Raw genomic sequence first — 22,369 nt, 5'->3', positions numbered from 1 at the left:
AGAGCTGGGGAGATGTTGCTGCGCCCGCGCTGGGTCTGTGCTGGCTCTGTGTAAGGTCCCACCTGAGACTCAAGACTCCTGCTGCCTGCAGAGACTTGAGTGTCTTCCAGTTTCTGACAGTCCTTTATCATGGAGTTGGCCAGACCTAAGGTCTGAGGAAAGACCTGGGATTCAGTGATTTTGGGTTAAACACAGAGATCCTCTTCTGGATTAGTAACGTGGACTGGGCCTATTTGTTACCTCAGCCTTTATACCTATTGTTGGGAGCCCTTTAGGTGTGTGGTGAGACATTCATGAGTGAAGTGTTTTTTGTTTTTGGCAGAAATTGCTATTTCAGAAACATCTTGTGAACTCTGTAGACAGATCTACAAAAATTTGGAATTTTCTTTTGTTTTACAGTATGTGTTGAAACCCACTTTCACAAAGCAGCAGATTGCAAACTTGGACAAGCAAGCCAAGTTGTCCCGGGCGTATGATGGTACCACTTACTTGCCAGGCATCGTGGGCCTGAATAACATAAAGGCCAACGACTATGCCAACGCTGTCCTTCAGGTAGGATCAGGATGGGAACAGCGGGGGAAGAGGTAATCTGGGAACACTACGAAGGTGAGCTAAGAAATAACTCCCTTCTGGTATAGTCAGTGGTTCTTGGAAACACCAAGTCTTGCTGAGAACTGTATTTGACTCTTTTTTTTTTTTTTAAGGTTTTATTTATTAGAGGGGATTTATTTAGTGGGGCAGAGGGAGAGGGAGAAGCAGACTCCCCGCTGAGCAGGGAGCCTGACATGGGGATCTATTCCAGGGCCCTGAGATCCTGAGCTGAGCTGAAGGCAGATGCTTAACTAACTCAGCCACCCAGGCACCTTTGTACTTGACTGTTCACCAAATGACATTCCTGTATCTGCTCAAGGACTGCTGCCAAATAGTGAGGCCTTTCCTAGCCTCCGGGCTCATGGCCTCTGGAGTTTTTAGGGAATGAAGGATAGAATGTGTGTGTGGCCTGGTAGTACCAAGTAAGAAACACATGTGTTAGATGATGCTTATTTATTTATTTATTTACTTGACAGAGAGTGTGTATGCACAAGCAGGCGGAGTAGTAGGGAGAGGTAAGGGAGAAGCAGGCTCCCTGCTGAACAAGGAGCCCAATGTGGGGCTCAGTCCCAGGACCCCAGGATCATGACCTGAGCTGAAAGTAGTTGCTTAACCAGCTGAGCCACCCAGGGGCCTCCTTTTTTTTTTTTTTTAAATAGTGCAGATGTTCTTTGTGCTGGTTTTCTCATGTCTTGGTCCTGCTCTTGTGCATAAGCCCCAAAGTGGGGAATGCAGAAAGCCAGAGTTGTCCTATTTCCAATTATGTTTTTTTTTTTTAAACATTAGTAATACACACATTGTAGAAAAAGTAGAAAATTTTGGTAAACACAATTAAGAAAATTAATAATCTTGCTTTGTGGTCCCCCCAAAATTAAAAAGACTTATAAAAATAAATTCTTATGGGGTGGTTGGAAGTTGTAGAAAGTATAAAGAGAAGGCTTCATTCTCTCCTTTCTCTAGTCCTCTGTCCTGGCTTTAAAGCGTATTATGAACGGGGCACCTGGAGAGCTCAGCTTGGTTGGTTGAGCATCCACATCTCGATTTTGGATCAGGTCATGATCTTTTTTTTTTCTTTAATTTTTTTATTTTTTATAAACATACATTTTTATCCCCAGGGGTACAGGTCTGTGAATCGCCAAGTTTACACACTTCACAGCTCAGGTCATGATCTTAAGGTTATGAGATTGAGCCCCGCCTCAGGCTGGCTGCTCAGTGCGGAGTCTGCTTGGGATTCTCTCTCCACACCCCCCCCCCGCCCCCGCCCCACTCACATGCTCTCTTTTTCTCCCTCTAAAATCTTACAAAAAAAGGTATTTTATGAAATCAATATAGGCATACTTCATTTTATTGTGCTCTACTTTATTGTATCTCCCAAGTACTGTGCTTTTTACAGATTGAAGGTTTGTGGCAACACCCTGTGTTGAAGAAGTCCTTCAGCACCAATTTCTGATCACTTCATGGTTGTCACATTTTGATAATTCTCCCAATTTATTATTATATTTGAATAGCTTCAATCTAAAATGTTAGTGAATGAGGAGTTGCTTCTTACGGATGAGCCAAGAAAGTGGTTTCTTGAGATGGGAGGGTGAAGACGCTGTGAGGATCCGGGGCGCCTGGGTGGCTTAGTTGGTTAAGCATCTGCCCTTGGCTCAGGGCATGATGCCAGGCTCCTGGGATGGTGCCCCACTTTGGCTCCTTGCCCGGCGGGGAGCCTGCTTCTCCCTCTGCCTGCCACTCTCCCTGCTTGTGGTCGCTCCCTCTGTCAAATAAATAAAATCTTTAAAAAAAAAAAAAAAGATGCTGTGAGGACCGTAGAAATGACAACAAAGGATTTGGTATATTACATAAACTTAGTTGATGAAGAATTAGCAAGATTGTAGAGGGTTGACTCCAGTTTTGAAAGTTGTGCTGTGGGTAAAATGCTGTCAAACAGCATCAGATGCCACAGAGAAATTGTTCATAAAGAACCAATTGATACAGCAAACTTCATTGTCTTATTTTAATAAACTGCCACAGGCACTGTAGCCTTCAACAGCTGATCTGTCAGTAACCATCAGCACAGAGACAAGACCCTCCACCAGCAAAAAGATAGTCTCATTGAAAGCTCAGATAATGGTTAGCATTTTTTAGCAATAAAGTATTTTTAAATTAAGGTCTGTACATTGTTTTTTTTAGACATAAGCTATTGCATACTTAGTAGACTGCAGTATAGTGTATACACAACCTTTATGAATGCATTGGGAAACCCCAAAAATTCATTTGACTCTCTTCTTGGCTGCATTAGCTTTATTGTGGTGGTTTGAATCTGAACCCATAATACCTCTGAAATAGGCCTGTACCTGTTCTTGTGCAGCATTTTTAATGATTACATGTTAATCCATTCTGTGGATGAATTACATTTTAATCATTACCTCTTGTATTAATGTATCTAGGCCCTAGATTCTAGGCTGAAGGGTGTAGCAACTCACAAATCCATCAACAAAACAAAAAAGGGTTCTTCACTTTGCACTGTCACTGTTAAACTATTATTTTCCCCCCATTTTGATGTTCGATGTACCTTTTTTATTCACTTCTAAAGTTGATTACTTAGATTTTTTTCATGCCGTGTTGGGCTGTATGTGCTCATTTTTCTATTGGTGCTTTATTTCACTGAGCTCTAAGAGATACATACTAGCCTTCTCTTGGTATATGATGCAAATATTTTCTTCTAGTTAGTTCACATAAGAAGTTTTTATTTTTAAAATAAGTAGATGAACAAACCCTCTGTGATATTATTGCCACTAGAATGGGATTGAATGGATGAAGTACTCAATCTGGAGACTGACTAATTTCTCTCTCAGACTTTTTGTATTGTTCCTGAGGCCTGAGAGCAGCTGCCTTCCACAGCTTGGATGACTGAGAACCAGGAAGAACTTCATCCATACTCCTTTCCTTTAGACAGTAACTCTTTTTTTTTTTTTTTTAAAGATTTTATTTATTTATTTGGCAGACATAGCAAGAGAGGGAACACAGCAGGGGGAGTGGGAGAGGGGCTTCCTCCTGAGCAAGGAGCCTGAGGTGGGGCTCGATCCTAGTACCCTGGGATCATGACATGAGCCAAAGGCAGACGCTTAACGACTGAGCCACCCAGGTGCCCCAGTAACTCATTTTTTAAATAATTATTCTCTGAGCATGAAGTCCTTGTTTGTTTAGCTGAGCTAAATGTGTAGGGGCTTTCCCTGCATGTCTGTTGTTATGGTGGTCCTTGTGTCCTGAGTTGTCTTCCTTGAAGATGCTTGGGTTTATTGTGTTTAGCAGAAACCTCACTCCTCTTTTCTAAGTGGATTACCTCACCAGAGAAAGTGGTGCTTCTGGTAAGCACAGTGTTGGTAAGGATTCACAAACCCATCAGGAGGGGCCTTCGGGGAAACTGCATTTATTTAGGGTCTGTTCTGTGGTCAGAATAGTTTCTGCCAGTTTTGTAGCTCACACTAATGAGCACATATTTCTTCCTGAACTGACATGGCTAGACTATCTTTTTGCTTAATGAGGTAAAATGTATTTTTGTTTTCCTAAATCTTTTGACCACTTCAACTGTAACAGAATTGTTTTTTAAGATTTATGTATTTGAGAGAGAGAGAGAGCAAGATGGAGCAAGCATCTAGCTTGGGGGAGGAGTAGAGGGAGAGGGAGAAGCTGGCTTCCCACTGAACAGGGAGCCCAATGTGGGGCTCAACACCAGGACCCAGGGATCATGACCTGAGCTGAAGGCAAATGCTTAACTGACTGAGACACCCAAGCACCCTTCAATCCTAATAGAATTAATCATTTTTAAATATGTATTCATTTTGTGTCATTTATATGTATAATTCATTTTTCTTTCATTTTGTTTGTATTTATTACCATTCTCTCAGTAAATACCACATTTGGGGAAAACACCAAATTTTAAGATGATTTTAAGCATAGTCGCAGGCCTAATTAGAGTAAATAAAAGATACTACTTTTTAAAAAGTTGGTCAGTGTGGGCACCTGGGTGGCTCAGTTGATTAAGAGTGTGGGAATTAATATCTAAAAAAATAAAAAGTTGATCAGTGGATAGGGACTTGAATACTTTTTTTTTTTAACTTCCTTGGGGCACCTGGCTGGCTTAGTTGGTGGAGCATGTGATCCTGGATCTTGGGATTGTGAGTTTGAGCTCCATGTTGGGGGTTGAGATTGCTTAAAAAAAAGTAAAGTCTTGAGATTTGTGGGTGTCTCAATCAGTTGAGTATCTGCCTTTGGCTCAGGTCATGATCCCAGGGTTCTGGGATCCACTCCTGCACCAGGCTTCTTGCTCACTGGAGAGTCTGCTTCTCCCTCTGCCTGCCACTCCTGCTGCTTGTGTGCTCACCCACCTTTCTGACAAATAAAAAATAAAATCTTAAAAAATAAAAGGTCAGATTTTAAAAAAAACTTAAAAAGTTTGTCATGTCTACGTCAGTACAGTGTCTGCAGAACTGGACTTTATGTGAAACTTAGTACAGTGGCTGTTTCTATAACTTTAATCCTGAGCATTTCCTTCTGTCTCCTGAAGGCCATTACAGGCCCAGTTCTAGTAGAAGAGCTTGTCTCCAGGGTTAGGCCCAGGGGCTCTGGATTAATTGGAGTGTTTGACTTCCAGGCTTTGTCTAATGTTCCTCCTCTCCGGAACTACTTCCTGGAAGAAGACAATTATAAGAACATAAAGCGACCTCCAGGGGATATCATGTTCCTGTTGGTCCAGCGTTTTGGAGAACTGATGAGAAAGCTCTGGAACCCTCGAAATTTCAAGGCACATGTCTCTCCCCATGAGATGCTGCAGGCTGTTGTCCTTTGCAGCAAGAAGACCTTCCAGATCACCAAGCAAGGTAAGGAATGAGTCATTTATCTTTTTTTTTCCTTTTATCTTTTTTTTTTTTTTAAGTTTTTATTTATTTATGACCAATTGCGAGAGAGGGAAAATAAGCACGGGGGAGCTGGAGAGGGAGAAGCAGACACTCTGCTGAGTGGGGATTCCCATACGGTGCTCAGCCCAAGTAAGCTGGGATCATGACTTGAGCCGAAGGCAGACACTTAATGACTGAGCCACCCAGGTGCCCCCCATTCATCTTTTCTGCTGGTAGGCAACAAAACTAGTTTGATGAACAAATTTACTTGTGTTTGCAGTGAACCTTATACTAACTGGATGAGTGTTTAGTTGATAGTGGGATTGAGTTCCTCACTCCTCTTTCATCAGCCTCCCTTGCTCAGAGTTCTGAGACCTCAGCTGGATAGAAAAGCTAACTTTTTTTTTTTAAGATTTTTATTTATTTGTTTATTTGACAGACAGAGATCACAAGTAGGCAGAGAGGCAGGCACAGAGAGAGGAAGGGAAGCAGGCTCCTTGCTGAACAGAGAGCCCGATGCGGGGCTCGATCCCAGGACCCTGGAATCATGACCTGAGCCAAAGGCAGAGGCTTTAATCCACTGAGCCACCCAGGCGCCCCTAGTAAGGCTATCTTATTTGGTAAACTAAACCGTATGGTTCCAGGGAAAGCTAGGAGGCTGGGAAAGGCACTAATCCTGAAGGGCTTGTCACCTTTGCTTCTCATTTTGTCATGTTGCAGACCAGATATTCTGATGACTTATTCTGACTCTTTTCATCCCTCTAAGTCCCATTCACCAGTTACTGCCATGTTAGTAGAGTGGGCACCCTGGAGCTCTTAGCACCTGGATCTCAGGCAGCATGCTCTTGCCTCCTGTCTGTGTAGTATTCACCACGGTTTCCTGCTGCTCTAGTGGGTTTTAGAGCTACCGGGATAAGCAGCCAGGTGTTTTCTTCCAGGAGCTCCCATTCTAGTGGGGAAGATCATTGTGTAAAAAGGCGACTGCAGGGTGTGAGTGCTATGCTAGAGGAAGTGAAGTATGCTCTGGGAGGGAGCCTGGAACAAGGAGCCCCTCTGAGCATACCGGTGGTCGGCTGGGGTCAGGGTGGAGGAAGAGCTAGCTGAGTTTCAGGCACCATGGAGATTGGTTGGGGCTGGGCACTCCAGGTAGAGAGGATACTGCCAGCAGCGTGGATATCCCGGGACAGATGGAAGACTGCCAGTAGCCAGGAGCTTGGGAGTCCAGGGGACAGTGTGAGGGCAGAGGTGGGAGGGACTGGATCATCGGGTTTATGCCACTATAAGGAGCTTGGGTTATATCCTGATAGCAGTGGGGAGTCAGTGAAGGCTTTTAAGCCAAGATGTGACATCAGACTCAAGTTTTGAAAACATGATTCTAGCTAAGGAGTGATTTAGAGAGGACATTCAATACTGGCTTTTGGTGGATGGTGAGAGGCTTGAAGTAAGCTGATAATCAAATGTCCTGGTTGGGTCAGAGAGACCAGGGAGAGAGTAAAGATTGGAAGATTAAGAGCTTGACCATGAGGAGTGCCAGCATTTACAGGTTAAATAGAGGAGGATGCCCGGGGGATTAGATGGTGTGGCCTGAAAGGAAGGTGGAAAACCAGGAGTGCGGCATCATGCCAACCAGGGCATGGTTTGGGTTAAACTAATTTCCAGCTTTGACATGCTGCACCCTTCCTTCTTTTCCAGGGGATGGAGTTGACTTTCTGTCCTGGTTTCTGAATGCTCTACACTCAGCGCTGGGGGGCACAAAGAAGAAAAAGAAAAGTATGTCGTGTTCTTCTATAAAAGAGAGTCTTTTTTTGTTTCCTTTTACAGGCACTCTGCAACTTCCCATCCTTAACTGTTGATTTTTTTGTGTTAGGGTAGTGTTTATGTACACATGAACTAGACTCTATTCCTGAATAGATTCTTCCCCATTAAAAAAAATTAGGATATGGTTAATCCAGTGACATGCTTAATACATGGAAATGGATGGAATTGTGCTCTGCCAACCCTGACCCAGTTCCACACTGAGGGTAGCATGTTATCTGCTGCTGGTCTGGTAGTGCACGAGCTCACTGAGTGTTCGCCTGGCTTCTCAGTTAACTGGTGGAGCAGAGTGAAAGCTAGTTTGTTCCCCTGGGCCAATACTTGGGGAATTGAGACTGGGTCCATACAGGTTCTCAGGTTCAAGTCCTGTGTCCCTTAACATCCATGTCTGCATATCAGTAGTTGGTTTCCTCGAATGCCAGAAAAAACTCAGCTTAGAGACTGCTGAACTAGATGAATGATTTTGGAGACCAAATGCAGTTTTTTTCTTGTCCTTTTTCTCCGTTCTGCTGGTGTTCGTGTTTAATCCTGTAGAATTGTGGGCTGGTGCTGCCCTCCACCAGATGTCTTCAACCTGTGCACAGCCTCTGAGTTCTGTAACTCATGTCCTCTCAGGATTCTAGAACCCTGTTGTGCTTTCTCTTTTTCCTTTGGTTCTCTTCGGCTCCGTCCCTTAATCTGCTTTTTTCTTTCATGTTTAACGCAAGGTGGACTCTCTTCCTTTGCACACAGCATATGGTTATGGGAAATTCTTTGGACTTGTCTTGTTTGTGAATTCTTTGTGATTCATAAGTCTCTAGGCTTTATAAATCATTCATTCATTTCAGGCACACTTAACTTTTCTCTTATGGGCCAGGCCCTGTGCTGGAGGGTCAAGGGGCATCTTCTGGAGAAGACAGACATAAAATAATTATTTACACAAGTAATGAAGGTACTGTGGCAGTATATGTTATAAAGGTATTTCTGTGTTTAGTGAGACCTTTGGGTCTTAATGCTGGAAGATGCTGGTTTATTTCAGAAATTTAGAAGTTAGGACTGTATTTTGGAAACACTCTTCCAACCTGACAGAATTTACATTTTGATCTCTGTTTGTACAGCTATTGTGACTGATGTTTTCCAGGGGTCCATGAGGATCTTCACTAAAAAGCTTCCTCATCCTGATCTGGTGAGTGGGTTGAACCCGACTCTTGGACAAAGAGAGGCTTAGAGATCTATCAAGGCCTCTGCCCCAGGATGAGGTGCTATGAAGCACTGGCCAAGGGACAGTTCCTTGGGCTCCTGTCATGCCAGTGTGCGAAGTGTGGGAGTTATGGGAGGGTGTAGTCCGCTGGTTATATGGCCTGGCCACTGGGTGGTGCTGGCTTGATTTTTCAGAAAGCTCAGGTGAGCTTTCTAGGTCATCTGAAAATCTTTTAGTCTGGTATTTAAATAAAATCTCTCTCTGAAGATGGAAGCCCATCAGTTTTTGCATTACCCTGACCAGGTAATGCTGCTGCCCATGAAATGCCCAGTCTCTTGGGCCCCCTCTTCATTCAGTTCAAAACAAAATGAAGTAAATATAACAAAAACATGGTTTCTTTCCTTGCATGCGTGCGTGTGTGTGTGCATGTGAGTGTGTGTGTGGTAGTCTCTGTACTGCTCACAGTCCTTCCCTCCTTTTTCCTCTCTCTCATCTCTAGCCAGCAGAAGAAAAAGAGCAGCTGCTGCATAATGACGAGTACCAGGAGACAATGGTGGAGTCCACCTTCATGTACCTGACGCTGGATCTCCCTACTGCTCCCCTCTATAAGGACGAGAAGGAGCAGCTCATCATCCCTCAGGTGCCGCTCTTCAATATCCTGGCCAAGTTCAATGGCATCACGGAGAAGGTAGCCCATTTGCACAGCTCCCCTGCTGATGCTTCTTTCTCTCTGGACTTTCTCAGTTTCTTTTTATACTTTGAAGTCATCATATGTGTGGAATGCATTTACCATAGAGCATATTGTCTGTCATGAGCCTCCCAGACTCTATTGTTGCTTCTAGCTGGTCACCCCCACTCTTAACTTGATTTGCTCTGCCTTCTCTTGTTCTTCTCTTATGCTCCTTTAAACCATCTCCCTCTGGGTAGGTTGGAGAAAGGAGGGGCTATTTAGGACAGTAGAAACTCAGAAAAGTAGGAAAAACTCCCATCTTTTAAAAAATGTAGCGTCAGGGGGTGCCTGGGTGGCTCAGTGGGTTAAGCCTCTGCCTTCAGCTCAAGCCCAGATCTCAGGGTCCTGGGATCGAGCCCCACATTGGGCTCTCTGCTCAGTAGGAAGCCTGCTTCACCCTTTCCCTCTGCCTGCCTCTGTGCCTACTTTTGATCTCTCTCTCTGTCAAATAAATAAAATCTTAAAAAAAAATGTAGTGTCAGTATTAAAGTGGAAAAAATAGAGCTAAAATATAAATAAAACGAAATCATTTGTTCTTACTGTCCCATTACGTTTTTTATTTTTTGTTTTTAATTTTCAATTAATTAATAAATTATTTTAAAAAGATTTTATTTATTTGACAGACAGAGATCACAAGTAGGCAGAGGGGCAGGCAGAGAGACAGTGGGGGCAGGGGTGGGGAAGCAGGCTCCCTTCCAAGCAGAGAATCCGATGTGGGGCTTGATCCTAGGACCCTGGGATCATGACCTGAGCTGAAGGCAGAGGCTTTAACCTGCTGAGCCACCCAGGCACCCCTCACATTACATTTCTTTTTTAAGATTGACTTATTTATTTGAGAGAGAGAGAGTGCGCGCACATGCGCGCATATATGTGTGGACCTGCAAGCTGGGTGAGGGGTGGGGAGGAGCAGAGGGAACAGTGGTTCCTGGAGACAGTAAGTCTTGTTGAGAACTACATCACTCTTTTTTTTTTTTTTTAAACGTTAGATTAATTTATTAGAGCATGAGCAGGTTAGGGGAGTGGCAGAGGGAGAGAGAGAAGCAGACTGCTCACTGAGTGTGGACCCAGTGCAGGGCTCAATCCTAGGACCCTGAGATCATGACCTGAGCCAAAATCAAGACCTAGTCACTTAAATGACTGACCACCCAGGCGCCCCTGTAATATTACTTCTTATGAAGTTAAAAGTGTCTTTTTATCTACTGAATTAACTGTTTCTTGGTTTAATTCCTTTCTTCATGCTAGATAAATTTTAATCCTTTTGGTTTTTTACTGGGAGAATTTTTTTTAATTTAATGTCTCCTTCCAAACCCTTTCTGCCTTTTCTCTTCATTAGCTAAGAGTCTTTTGTTTTCAGATACTAAATACCAACGAAAAGCTCATTAAAAGAGAAACTGTATTGGTTGGCATCTCCTTAGGATCTTAGGGAGACTTGAACTGAGCAGGACTTGAGGAGGACAGAATGAGAGCGAGCGGCTTGTCAGAAGTGGCGGCCTGTTGATTATCTCTTGTACATACTGCTGTTACCTTATCTCCAAGGCCCAGCATCTGCCACACTGCTCTAGGTTCCCTGAAGGGAGTTGAAAGGCCCTCTTGAATCAGGTTTCCTTTCTGTTCAGGGACCCAGTGAACAGGGTCTTTTCCTTGAAAAGGCTGAATTGTGAACTAGGCAGCTACTCCAGCACTCTAAAACATGCCTTCCCTGACCTCCATCACTGTTTCCGTCCAATGTCCAAGTCCATTGTCAGGTACTGTAAGCAAGCTTATGCACAAGCCTTGGATATCCATGGACAGTGGCAGCTGCCTGTCTCTCTCTCTCTCTCTCTCTCACACACACACACACACACACACGTGTGTGCACACACATGCACAGAGATTGGTAACAGTGATACCTAAGATGTCTAATCTATTTAGATTTGTTTCATTTTAGGGAGGTGAAAGAGAGACCTTAGGGTTCGTGTAGGTCAGTTTCTTTATTTTATGGTTTAAAGTGACAGAGCTGAGAATCTAATCTCTGATTTTTCATCTGGTTCTTTCAGTCATGCCATTTTTGGTCCCTGTTATCTCTGTTCAAACTTAAGTAATATTAAGATTCCCTTGAGTTTTCAGTATTGATTTGCATTTATTTTTACTGTAATAATACTTGAATTAGTATAAATGTAAACTTTGGTATAAGCTCATTATACCTATAGCTTTTAAGCAAGTATGAAATTATAACACATTTCTAAGTTATGCAAGCAAAACTTTAAAACCAGTGAAGTTGATCAGCAGTGCTGTTACAATGTGATATGTAGTTGAATTGTTCCTTGCTGTCTGATTGTGGTACTGCTGTCCATGGTGAAATTCTTCCCCTACATTTTCTGGAGCTTCTGAGGAAACTTTGTATGCTAGGCTAGGCTGTGATATCATTTATTCATTAAATCCTTCTGTAGTCTGAGATGATTAAAATGAATGCTTCTTGTGTCCCCTTGTTTACAGATTCAGATGTAGGCAGTGAAATTTCTTAGCGTTTACCTGATTAAAAACATTTTCGGGGGGAGGCCGAGGTAGAGGAGGGTGCCTGGCTGGTTCAGTCAGGGGAACATACAACTCTTGATCTCGGGGTTGTGAGTGTGAGCCCCACATTTGGTGTAGAGCTTACTTAAAAACTGTTAGGGGCGTCTGTGTGGCTCAGTCGGTTAAGCTTCTGCTCTCTGCTCAGGTTGTGATCTCAGGGTCCTGGGATTGAGCCCCAAGTTGGTCTCCCTGCTCAGTGCAGAGTCCACTTAGTCCGCTTTTCTCTCTGACACCCCCTGCCCCGCTCATGCTCTTGCTCACTCTTTCATGCTCTCTCTCAAATGAATAAATAAAAAAAAAATTAAAACCTTAAGGAATTTTTTTTTTGCTTTCAGTACAGTATGTTATTTCAGCCACACAGAAGATACTTGATCCAACAAAAAGATACTTTTTCCAGTAGTGCTTATACCTGTAGATGATCAAAAATTTACCAGAAAGATGTGCCTATGATGTGTGCAGTAGAGATGGAAAGCTTATTTCTCCAACGTTCTCAGGTTTCTCATCATGTGACAGGGGAACTTGATTTAAAAAAAAGATAATAACCACTTTATTGTGATAAAACTCACATACCATACAGTGAGCCCATTTAAAGTTTATAACTGGATGGTTTTTACTCTGTCCACAGAGTCCGTTTTAGAACACTTTAATCATTCGTGTTTTCATTGCCCTTTAGTTACCTTCTCAGCCCCATCTCCCTCAGCTGTAGGCAGCTTCTGATCTACTTTCTGTCTTTCAGGATTTGCCTATTCTGGACGTTTCATCTAAGTGGAAGCCTGTAATGTGTGGTCTTCTGTGATTTTCTTCTTTCACTTAGTGTAATGTTTCCAGTGTTCATCCGTGTTGTAGCCTGTGTCACTCCTTCATTCTTTTTTGTGGCCGAATAATACCCCATTGTGTGGTCACACCATATTTTGTTTATCCAGTCATCAGTTTGATGGACATTTGGGATTGTTGCTGCCCTTTGGCTTCTGTGAATCATGCTGCCATAGATAGTAGTAGTCTACAGGCTGTTCTGTGAACGCGTTTTCATTTCTCTTGGGTGGTAATTATGAAGCGGAACTGCTGGGCTGTTGTTACTCTTCCGTTTAGCCAAGTGAGGAGCTGCCGGGCTGTTTTCCGAGGCTGCTGTACCATGTTGTGTCTCCAGCAGTGTATGCGTGTTCCACATTGTCTGCGTCTTCACCGACACTTGGTACTGTTCGTGTTCTGGGTGAGAGGTGCCCTAATCCATGTGCCATAGTAGCATAGTGTGGTTTTGAGGTGTATTTCCCTGGTGACTAATGCTGTTGAGTATCTTTTCATGTGCTTGTTGGACCTTTGGAGAATTGTTCAGGTCCTTTGGATATATTTTAACTGGGTTATCTTTTTATTATTCAGTTGTAGGAGTGCTTTATATAATCTGGATTCCAGACCTTTATCAGATATCTGATTTTGCAAACATTTTCTCCTCTTCTGTAGACTGCGTCTTCACTCTCTTGATGGTATCGTTTGAAGCACAGAAGTTTTAAGTTTGGTGAATTACTGTCTAGGTGTTCTTTTGAAGTGTGTGCTTCTGTTTTCATATGTAAGAACCCGTTGTCAAATCCCAGGTCATGAAAATTTACCCTTATGTTTTCTTCTAAGACATCTTTAGTTTTATCTCTTATATCTGCTGGGATACCCTCAGTAGGGCAGGGTCCCTCACTGCTTCAGAAGTACTCATTCTGGGGCGCCTGGGTGGCTCAGTGGGTTAAGCCTCTGCTTCCGGCTCAGGTCATGGTCTCAGGGCCCTGGGATCGAGCCCCGCATCGGGCTCTCTGCTCAGCAGGGAGCCTGCTTCCCCCTCTCTCTGCCTGTATCTCTGCCTACTTGTGATCTCTCTCTGTCAAATAAATAAATAAAATCTTAAAAAAAAAATTACTTGTTTTGTGGGTATGTACCTCTCTTGGTCAGGAGGGCCTTCCCTACTTTGAATTCAGTGAAACTTTTGTGGTTTTATTTTATTTTAATTTAATTTTTTGAAAATATTTTCTTTATATATTTGAGAGAGAGAGAATGACAGAGAGCATGCGTTGGGGAAGGGACAGAGCGGGAGGAAGAAGCAGAGTCCACCCAGAGCAGGGAGCCCGATGTTGGGGAGCATGACCTGAGCTGAAGGCAGACACTTAGCCAACTGGGCCACCCAGGCTCCCCAAGACTCGTGGTTTTTAATTCTGCAGTTTTTAACAAACCTCTTTTTCATCTGACATTTTTGTTTTCCCTATAGAAACAGATACCCACATTGCTGTAGGTGGAGTTCAGCAGTGTGCTCACGTGCTGGCATAAACACAGCCTGTAGGTTGTCTTTTAGGCAATGTTAATGGCTGTCCCTAAGCCTTCACATGGCTTCTGGGATCAGGTGTCTTCTGAATTCTTTTTTTTCTTTTTTAAGATTATTATTTATTTGAGAGGGGGAGAGTGAGAGCAGGAGAGAGTACAGGAGCAGCAGGGAATGGCAGAGGGGGAAGCAGACGCCCTGCTTCATAAGAGGGGATCAGTCACGGGACCCCGGGACCATGACCCAAGCTGAAGGCAGATGCTTAACCATCTGAGCCACCCAGGCGCCCCGTCTTCTGAATTCTTAAGTGCAAGGCAGAATTATATTTAAAAATCCAACCAAAACAAAACTCACGCCCCACCTCAATACTCCAGCACTAATTTGATAATTTCCTTCTCACTTTGTCTAGGAATATAAGACCTACAAGGAGAACTTTCTAAAACGCTTCCAGCTTACCAAGCTGCCTCCATATCTCATCTTTTGTATTAAGAGATTCACTAAAAACAATTTCTTTGTGGAGAAGAATCCAACTATTGTCAATTTCCCCATTACGTGAGTATTAACCTGCTTTCCTCTTTGGGGGAGTGAGCCTAAAACTCTTTTCATATTTTTGTGTTGTTAATCATTTGGGACTTAGAGGTTGCTGGGAGCAGAGCCTACCTACACTATGTAAGTTAAGGGTTTCTGGAAGGATACAGATATTTCAAGGACTTCAAAGTTAGATGTTTACCTCGAGGCAGTCCTTTTACCTTCTCTCCTGTTGCTTGCTGGGCAATGTAGTCTTTCACTGTAGGAAAAACAGTTGATGGAAGTAGGGCAGGATAGGTAGGATTCTGCCTGGCTTCAAAGGTGATCCTGAGCAGTTAGGGTCTTTTCTTCTGTTTGCCAGTCTCTGTATCTGTAGTTAGGCACAGACAGTGGGGAGGTTCCACATTTGTCTTGCCTGTTGGTGAGAAAGATAAATTTTGATACATGGCCTTATTTTTAGTTTATCATGCAGTTGTCTTTTTATGAACTTCTAAGAGTATTTTAATGTAAATTTGGAGGAGTTGTACCAGATGCTTTCATTTTACTACTTTCTAACTCAGCTCCTGTTTTGGGGGGTAGACAGTTGGTTTTCAGTTCTTAGGAGACATGGTTTTTCATGTTCTGAAGAAGATGTCTCTGAGAACATGGTAGGACTGGGAGGAGGAGTGATGGTCTCTTTGCTGGCGTTTAGGTGAGAGAGGAGCCCCAAGGCAGCTTCTTGTCGAGAAGGATTTGGGTGGATCTTTGATGGAATTAACTTGATGTTTAGCTCAGTAAGATTTTTTGTTTTTTGTGTTTTTTTCCCCAAACCCTCACAGAGTAGTTTGGGAGCTGTAGTGTGTAATTGCTCATCCCTTCCTTCCCCTCTCTCTCCATTCTTCTCCATTTCTCAGTTGCCCAAACCACCCCAGCCCTGCCAGTTTTCTCCTTTGAATGGTTCCAATTCTTAATTCTGGGTAGTGTTTAAGAGGGTAGTATCTGAAAGTGAAGAGGCCTGAGTGCTGTGTTATTCTAGCTGTGAGACTTTGGGCAGGTTGTTGGCATATCTTCTGGAGTTACTCTGACATGGATAAAATGAGAGGCTTGGACTAGTGAACCCTCGGGGTCCTTCCAAGATTAACATTTTATTTTTCCTGTTTCCATGATCACCAGGAATCTGAGAACAGTTGAGGGGGTGAGGAGAGGACACCTTTGTAGTTAGCATTACAGGAGCATCTCTTACCTGCTTTTCCCACACTTTCCTTCCTGTTCTTCACTAGCATCTTGTCTGTGGAACAGAGTGAAATTAGGGGACATGAAAACCGGCTATGTGCTACCTTGAGTGAGACCATAGAGAACCTTTCTTTGGAAGTCCATCTAGTAGGTTCTCTTTCAGAACTGGACTCTTGTTAATTGCCACAGTCACCAGTGTGTTCCTGGGAGGAGGGAGTGTTCTTGACTAGAGGGCAGTTCCGGAGGAAGGAGGACTATGCATGGATGATAGATCCTGCTTAGTCACCACAGAAATGGCCTCTCTCATTGGTTTCTTTTATGTTGCACCTGGAGTATGTTTATTTGGCTACTTGTTGCTTTTAGGTTTTGGTTACTGACTTCATTAGTTTGTTCTTTGGAAAGCTGACTTTGGAGAAGTTGAGAAAAAGATTAATTCTTAGCTAGTCATCCTTTTAGAGACTAATTCCGGAAACCTGCATCTTAAATGCTTTGTGCACTATAATTACTTTTGGAGTAATACGGTTCTAGATTAGCTAAAGTCTCCACTCTTTTTTTTTTTTTTTTTTTTTAAGATTTATTTATTTTAGAGAGAGAGTATATAGGCGAGAAAGAAAGAGTGATTGAGCAAGCACACGTGCAAGCAGGGGGAGGGAGAGGGAGAGGGAAAGAATTCCAAGCAGACTCCACACTGAGCAAGGAGCCTGATGCAGGGCTCGATCTCATGACCCATGAAATCACGACTTGAGCCAAAACCAAGAGTCAGATGCTCCATCGACTGAGCCACCCAGGCGCCCCTGAAGTCTCCACTTTTCAAAAAGGAACCTTTTCCTACCTAATTTTTCTTCTGTGTTTTATTCATAATACATCGTTTTACTGGTGACTGATCACACTTGTGGTGATTAGGTGCCCTTTGCTCATCTGGGGTTAGGGTTTCTGGAGCACAGGATTAGAGCTGTACTTCCAGCTAGTTAGGTATTCTCTGAATTGGACTGTTCTGATTGGGAGAAGAGTGTAGTGGGAGCCTTTGGCTGTTTTCTAAAACAAAATGATTTATCGTGTATTCATTCCCTTTTATCACTAAACGGTTTTGGTTTAGTCATGAAAACATGAGTATTTATACTCCTGAAGATTCTCTAGGACTTGTTTGGATAAATAAGTCTGGACAGGTCTTGTTAAAGCCGAGGAGAGGCAGCTGGAGAAGACCACTCTTAGCAGCCAGCAGGTCTTCTGGCTCTCTGGAACTCAGATGGATTTCCTTCAACTACTATCCAGATTATCTTTAACAATAAATGTTGCCTTGCAGTCTATATGGTACTCTGTTAAGCTGCAGAAATAAAGAGCTATCTCTAACAGGTAGAGATCTCCCTGATGTAATTGGAACAAAGTTACATGTTCGTTTATTACGACAATGTTTACATAGAAGAGTTTTTGTATTTTTGGACAGGCAATGTATTCACAGTCTATAATTCAGAGGGAGATATCCATCTGGAAGTGACCATGGCCATGACTGCGGTTAACATTTCCTCTGAATCCTTCATGGATGACATTATTGGAGTTCATATCTTGAATGGTAGTACATGAGACGGCATGTCAGTTCTAGAGAGATTAGAAATATGATACATTCTCTTATGCATGTTCACGATCACTCTGTTTCTGTTGTATAGTTTTAACTAAGGAAATTTCGTCACAATTGTCTTTTTCCCATTTTCATAGTTGACATTTACTATAGCACTTGGTTTTGCAGTAACTGGTATATACATTTATGCTTCAACTGATGGTTAGAATCCAACACATAAAACACGAAAGGAGATTTATTCCAGATTCAAGAGTGCTTCTCTGTATTTGAAAGGGAATGTTAAGGTATTCACAATAAAATATTTTGCAGTCCCAGTTGCAGGAACGTAGTCAGTAGTTTCTTTTGGCCACCAGAACTGAAAAATTGGGAAGCTGTAGAGTAGCCAGGGTGGGTCACCTAAAGAAGAGAAAGTGGGGCTGCCAAAAGAGGGGGAAAAACAAAATCAGTGTCAGAAACAGAAAAGAGGTCATGCCGGTCTCTTGGATCTTGCTGCTTCTCCAGGGCCTGGTTCTAGCTGCTTTTCTTCTTTACCTTGAGTAAATTCTCCTTCCGTGCTGAAGCTGCTCGTTTGCCCATTTTGCCACGTTGAAATTGTGAAAATGATTGTATACAGTGGCAACTCATAGAATCATGCGGTCAGACCTTCCATAGCCAGAGGCTAGGGACCCAGCATCAAATGAACACTGCGGCTATGGTATTCGGAGAGAGGGCAGCGTGTTAGTCATGTCTCCCTTAATCCTCACTATCTTAGAGGAGATGGTGACACTCTTTTCATATCCTCAAATAGCCTTGGGCTTTGTAACCTGCTCAGATTCCCATGTATCTCTGAAGCGGCAGAAGCCCTCATTCCAGTTCTAATCTGAATGTTGTGAGGCCCCGCATCTTTGATGGCCAGGCCTCCCTTTTTTAGTGTGCTTTCCCCATAGAGCCAGTCTTTCTAGTTTGTCTCATGCTTGTGGTAAATGATGTGAATTTCCACCAGCCTGGGCTTCTAAGGCTCTGCAGGCCTACCTAGATCTGGGCTCCTAAAATAGGGTTCAGTAGCTCTGTGGTCCGTTGATGTAGGACTGTTTCCCTGACCTCCATAGCCTTTGTCTGATCTTGTGGCTTTATTGTCATCATCACTAGAAATGTGGATCTGAGAGAGTACCTGTCTGAGGAAGTACAAGCAGTGCACAAGAATACCACGTACGACCTCATTGCCAACATTGTCCATGACGGCAAGCCCTCGGAGGGCTCCTACCGGATCCATGTGCTTCATCATGTGAGTGGCAGAAATGGTGCTTTTGCCTTTGGCATTTCAGTGGGCAGCTCTCTTCAGTTTGCCCAGTCTTGGCCTTGACCTTGCTGTTCTTCAAGTAATAGAGCTGTCAGTCATCAGTGGTTAGTTTCAGGCAGTGGTTCTCAATTTTGGCCGCACGTTGTACTCACCTGGGGAGATTTTAAAATCCTGACACCTGGGCCATTCCAGGCCAGTTAGGTTAGAACAGTGTAATTTGTGCCTGTTGGGTTTCACCTGGGCTGGGGCTGCTGCTAAATATCCTGTAGTGCCCAGGCAGCCCCATAGTGAAGTATTATCTGGCTCAAGTCAGACTTGAGAGATTGCATTAGATTATCTGGAGGTGGGAAGCAGGCAGCATGGTGTTAAATTATCCAGGAGATTCCACTGTGCAGCTAAGGCTGAGCACCTCTGTACCAGACTAGAGCCTTACCACCTGAAGTGGCGTTCTCCAGCTAGCAGCATTAACATACAGGAGAACTTGCTAGGAATGCAGAATCCTAGGCCCCACCCAAACCTCCTGAATCAGAATCCGCATTTTAAACAAGACCCTCTGGTATGTAATTAAAGTTTATGAAGCACTGCTCTAAAGGTTTCTTTAGCTAAAAACACTTCTGAATTTGTCTCAATCTAAAAATGGATGAAACATGTACTTAAGATATATTTGGTATCACACAGATTATTAGCACAGATTGTTTTAATTTGACTAGTCTTCTGGGACTGTGTAATAAGTAGCTCTGTTTATCCAGCGTTTCACTGTGTGCTAGAAAGTATGCCAACTGTTTAATGTGTGTTCAGCTCACTTGTATCCTTTAAGAAAATGTATTTATTTGAGAGATGGGAGGGGTGCAGAGAGAATCCTAAACAGACTATGTGCTAAATGCAGAGCCCAACACAGGGCTTGATCTCATCATCGGGAGATCATGACCTGAGCAGAAAGCAAGAGCCAGCACCCCAAAAGCTCTTTAAATCAAATAATGCCAAGCAGAAGCCATGCACCCGCTTAATTATGACTCTTGCCGAGTGGTGGTCTAATGGCTATTCTGATTTTTCTCACTTTTTGCTGCAGTCCTGTCCTACACCTTTTGGTTTTAGGGAGCACACTAACCCATCCCTTCATACTTTTTGCAGGGGACGGGCAAATGGTATGAATTACAAGACCTGCAGGTGACTGACATCCTTCCCCAGATGATCACGCTTTCAGAGGCTTACATTCAGGTGGGTTAGCCACGAACTTGGTGTGTGCTGAACAGAGAGGGTATGGGGCCAGTGAGAGGAATGATGTGGGTGAAGGCAGGAAGTGGGATGGAGTTAAACCCTTGGTTAGGCTGGGTACTTCTTGGGATGCTCGGAGGAGTAAGATGGGGCCAGATTATATGGCCCTGAGAGCCCAGGGGTGATTGCTAGAAAAGAGAAGGGCTGGGAAGCATGGAAGGTTTATGGATGAGCAAGGGGGTTATAAGTGTGGCCAGGTTAGTTTTGCAGAGGTTTCAAGGAGGGAGAGCCCAGAATCATCAGGACCCTAACTAGGAGTTGGCTCTGAAGCTGTCCCCAGCATCCCAGGCCAAGTTAGTGCTCTTTGTGACCTCAGAGTGCTTTCTGCATGCCTTTACCAGAGCACCAACCTTAGTATTTTAATGTTCTCTCTATTGGATTGAGAGCTTGTGGAGCAGAGTATCTCTGTTTCTCTTTGTAACTGCCCTGGTACCTGGCATAGAAAGAAGACAGAGAATAAGAAAAACCTATAGCTTTGTTTTGTCTTGTCATACCATAAGCTTACAAACACACTGAGTATGTTGAATTCAAGAATTTGACCCATTTTTCAGAATGGTGGAATTCTCTTTAAAATGCTCCCTTTGATATCTGCTTAGTGGGTTAAATAAAACATCCTTATTAAGCATTTGGTATCTTACTATAAAAAAAGGTGCAGCAAATCCAAAGTACAGTCATCATAATTAGTAACTGCCACTTGTGTCCCAATGAAAATAGCAGTTGTATCCCTGGATCCTCTTCACAGAGGTTCCTCCAGGGCACAGAGCTCGCACACCTTGGGCTGCTCTGTCCCAACCAAGGGCTGTTGGAGGTTCTGCAAAAAGCACAGAGATCCAAGACGGTAGAAAAGGCAGCGCCACACCCCATTCTGCTCTTTTCACGACCCTTGTTCCATGGTGTCAAAAAGCTATAGCTTCGTGGGGCACCTGGGTGGCTCAGTGGGTTAAAGCCTCTGCCTTCAGCTCAGGTCATGATCTCAGGGTCCTGGGATCGGGCCCCACGTGGGGCTCTCTGCTCAGCAGGGAGCCTGCTTCCTCCTCTCTCTGCCTATTTGTGATCTCTGCCTGTCAAATAAATAAATAAAATCTTTAAAAAAAAAAAAAAAAAAAGCTATAGCTTCGTAAAAACCAATGGAGACACTTCCCATTCTAGAGATAACTCTTTAGTGACTTTGTCTGTTTGTCTATGTCTAGTCTTAACCAGAAGTTCTTTTCTAGAAAGCTAGTATGGCATAGAAGGTAAGGAGAGGGGGATGGGTAGAAAGATAAAAATCAAAAAAGGGGTAATTTCTGAAGGAGGATGGGGTTCGTTTCAGGGGACAGCCAAAATATGGATCTGGAGCGAGGGGCTGTCCCTCACCTAGGGTAGAACAGGTACGTGGTAAATGCGTGTAGATTGAGTGCCACCTCCTACATGTCTGTTGTATTCATTTCTTACAGATTTGGAAGAGGCGAGATAATGATGAAACCAACCAGCAGGGGGCTTGAAGGAGGAGTTTTGGGGTTTTGCTCCCCAGGGCTTTGGCTGAAGGTGTAATAATACCAAAACTGTAGCTGACCAATGGGCCGACTGGCACATTCCCTGAGCTAACCCGTTTTGTGGGTTCAGGTTCATCCCAGGGCATCAGAGGGGCCCACACACCTGGGATGGCTCTGCACCGTCACCCAGCTATTCTCTGATCAGTTGATTATAGATTAATGATCCTTTCTCCTTCCTGTCTAGCTCCCTTCTAGCTTCAGCAGGCCAGAACTCTGTAACAGATGTGTGTAATTTCTTTCTGGTCTTCTGGGAGTATCTGAAGGACAAGATAATGTCTTCTCCGTATCAGAGCCTCAGGGTTCTAGGAATAAGAGCATGAAGCCAGTAATGTCCTTCCATCATAGGTGTTTTTCCTGTGGTTCAGTTCATTTCCTGATGTGTATTGGAATGGATTAAATGTTTTCCTGTTTTTAAACCAGCCTCTTGTTTTATATCCTTCCCTTAGGCTGTTGTCAGCTTGTGGGTGGTGTGTCATTTAGGATGCATTTTGTCTCCAGGTAACAAAGTATCTGACTAAAGCAATAAATTCCTGTGCTTAACTAGAAGTGTGGAGGTGGGCGGCTTCAGGCTGAGTGCATGCAAGGCCGTGTGGGGGAAGGAGGAGGGAAGGCAGGCAGGAGGGATCTCGGACTGCAGCACAGTTCTGAGAGTCTCAGCCAGGCCAGTGGGGCACGCAGAGCAAAGCTTGTTGATGAGAAGAATCAAGCGGAAAAGGCTTTTTTCAAGCTCAGCTGTTGATGAGGACCAGCCTGGAGAAAGTGTGGCCTCAGCCCAAGCACTATGGCAGGCTGAAAATGTGGGCGATGTAAAGACACAGCTGCTGGTGGCAGTCAGTCACCCACAGCGAGGTCTCTTATAGGGAGGTAGGAGCAACCTGGACTTCTGGAAGTCTGTCGCTGTTTGCTGTTAGCTTTT

At 43.7% G+C, this 22,369-nt stretch overlaps 1 protein-coding gene across 2 annotated transcripts in view; it reads left to right on the top strand.

Annotated features, from left to right (window-relative positions):
* USP39 (ubiquitin specific peptidase 39) overlaps nucleotides 1–22,369 on the top strand; it is a 37,201-nt gene that overhangs the window by 6,855 nt on the left and 7,977 nt on the right. The window contains exons 5-13 of one of the 2 annotated variants that reach the window (XM_059405686.1): nucleotides 400–552; nucleotides 5,231–5,456; nucleotides 7,167–7,244; nucleotides 8,387–8,454; nucleotides 8,969–9,157; nucleotides 14,458–14,600; nucleotides 18,493–18,628; nucleotides 19,775–19,861; nucleotides 21,355–21,869. In XM_059405686.1, coding sequence (XP_059261669.1) covers nucleotides 400–552; nucleotides 5,231–5,456; nucleotides 7,167–7,244; nucleotides 8,387–8,454; nucleotides 8,969–9,157; nucleotides 14,458–14,600; nucleotides 18,493–18,628; nucleotides 19,775–19,861; nucleotides 21,355–21,402 — 1,128 coding nt within the window. In that variant the 3' untranslated portion in view covers nucleotides 21,403–21,869. Of the gene's footprint in view, nucleotides 1–399; nucleotides 553–5,230; nucleotides 5,457–7,166; nucleotides 7,245–8,386; nucleotides 8,455–8,968; nucleotides 9,158–14,457; nucleotides 14,601–18,492; nucleotides 18,629–19,774; nucleotides 19,862–21,354; nucleotides 21,870–22,369 lie in introns of those variants that run through there. The other variant, XM_059405685.1, reaches the window with a different exon arrangement.

This window comes from Mustela nigripes, chromosome 7 (assembly GCF_022355385.1).
Source record: "Mustela nigripes isolate SB6536 chromosome 7, MUSNIG.SB6536, whole genome shotgun sequence".
NCBI classification, from domain to species: Eukaryota; Metazoa; Chordata; class Mammalia; order Carnivora; family Mustelidae; genus Mustela; species Mustela nigripes.
This window is presented reverse-complemented; position numbering and strand designations above follow the sequence as displayed.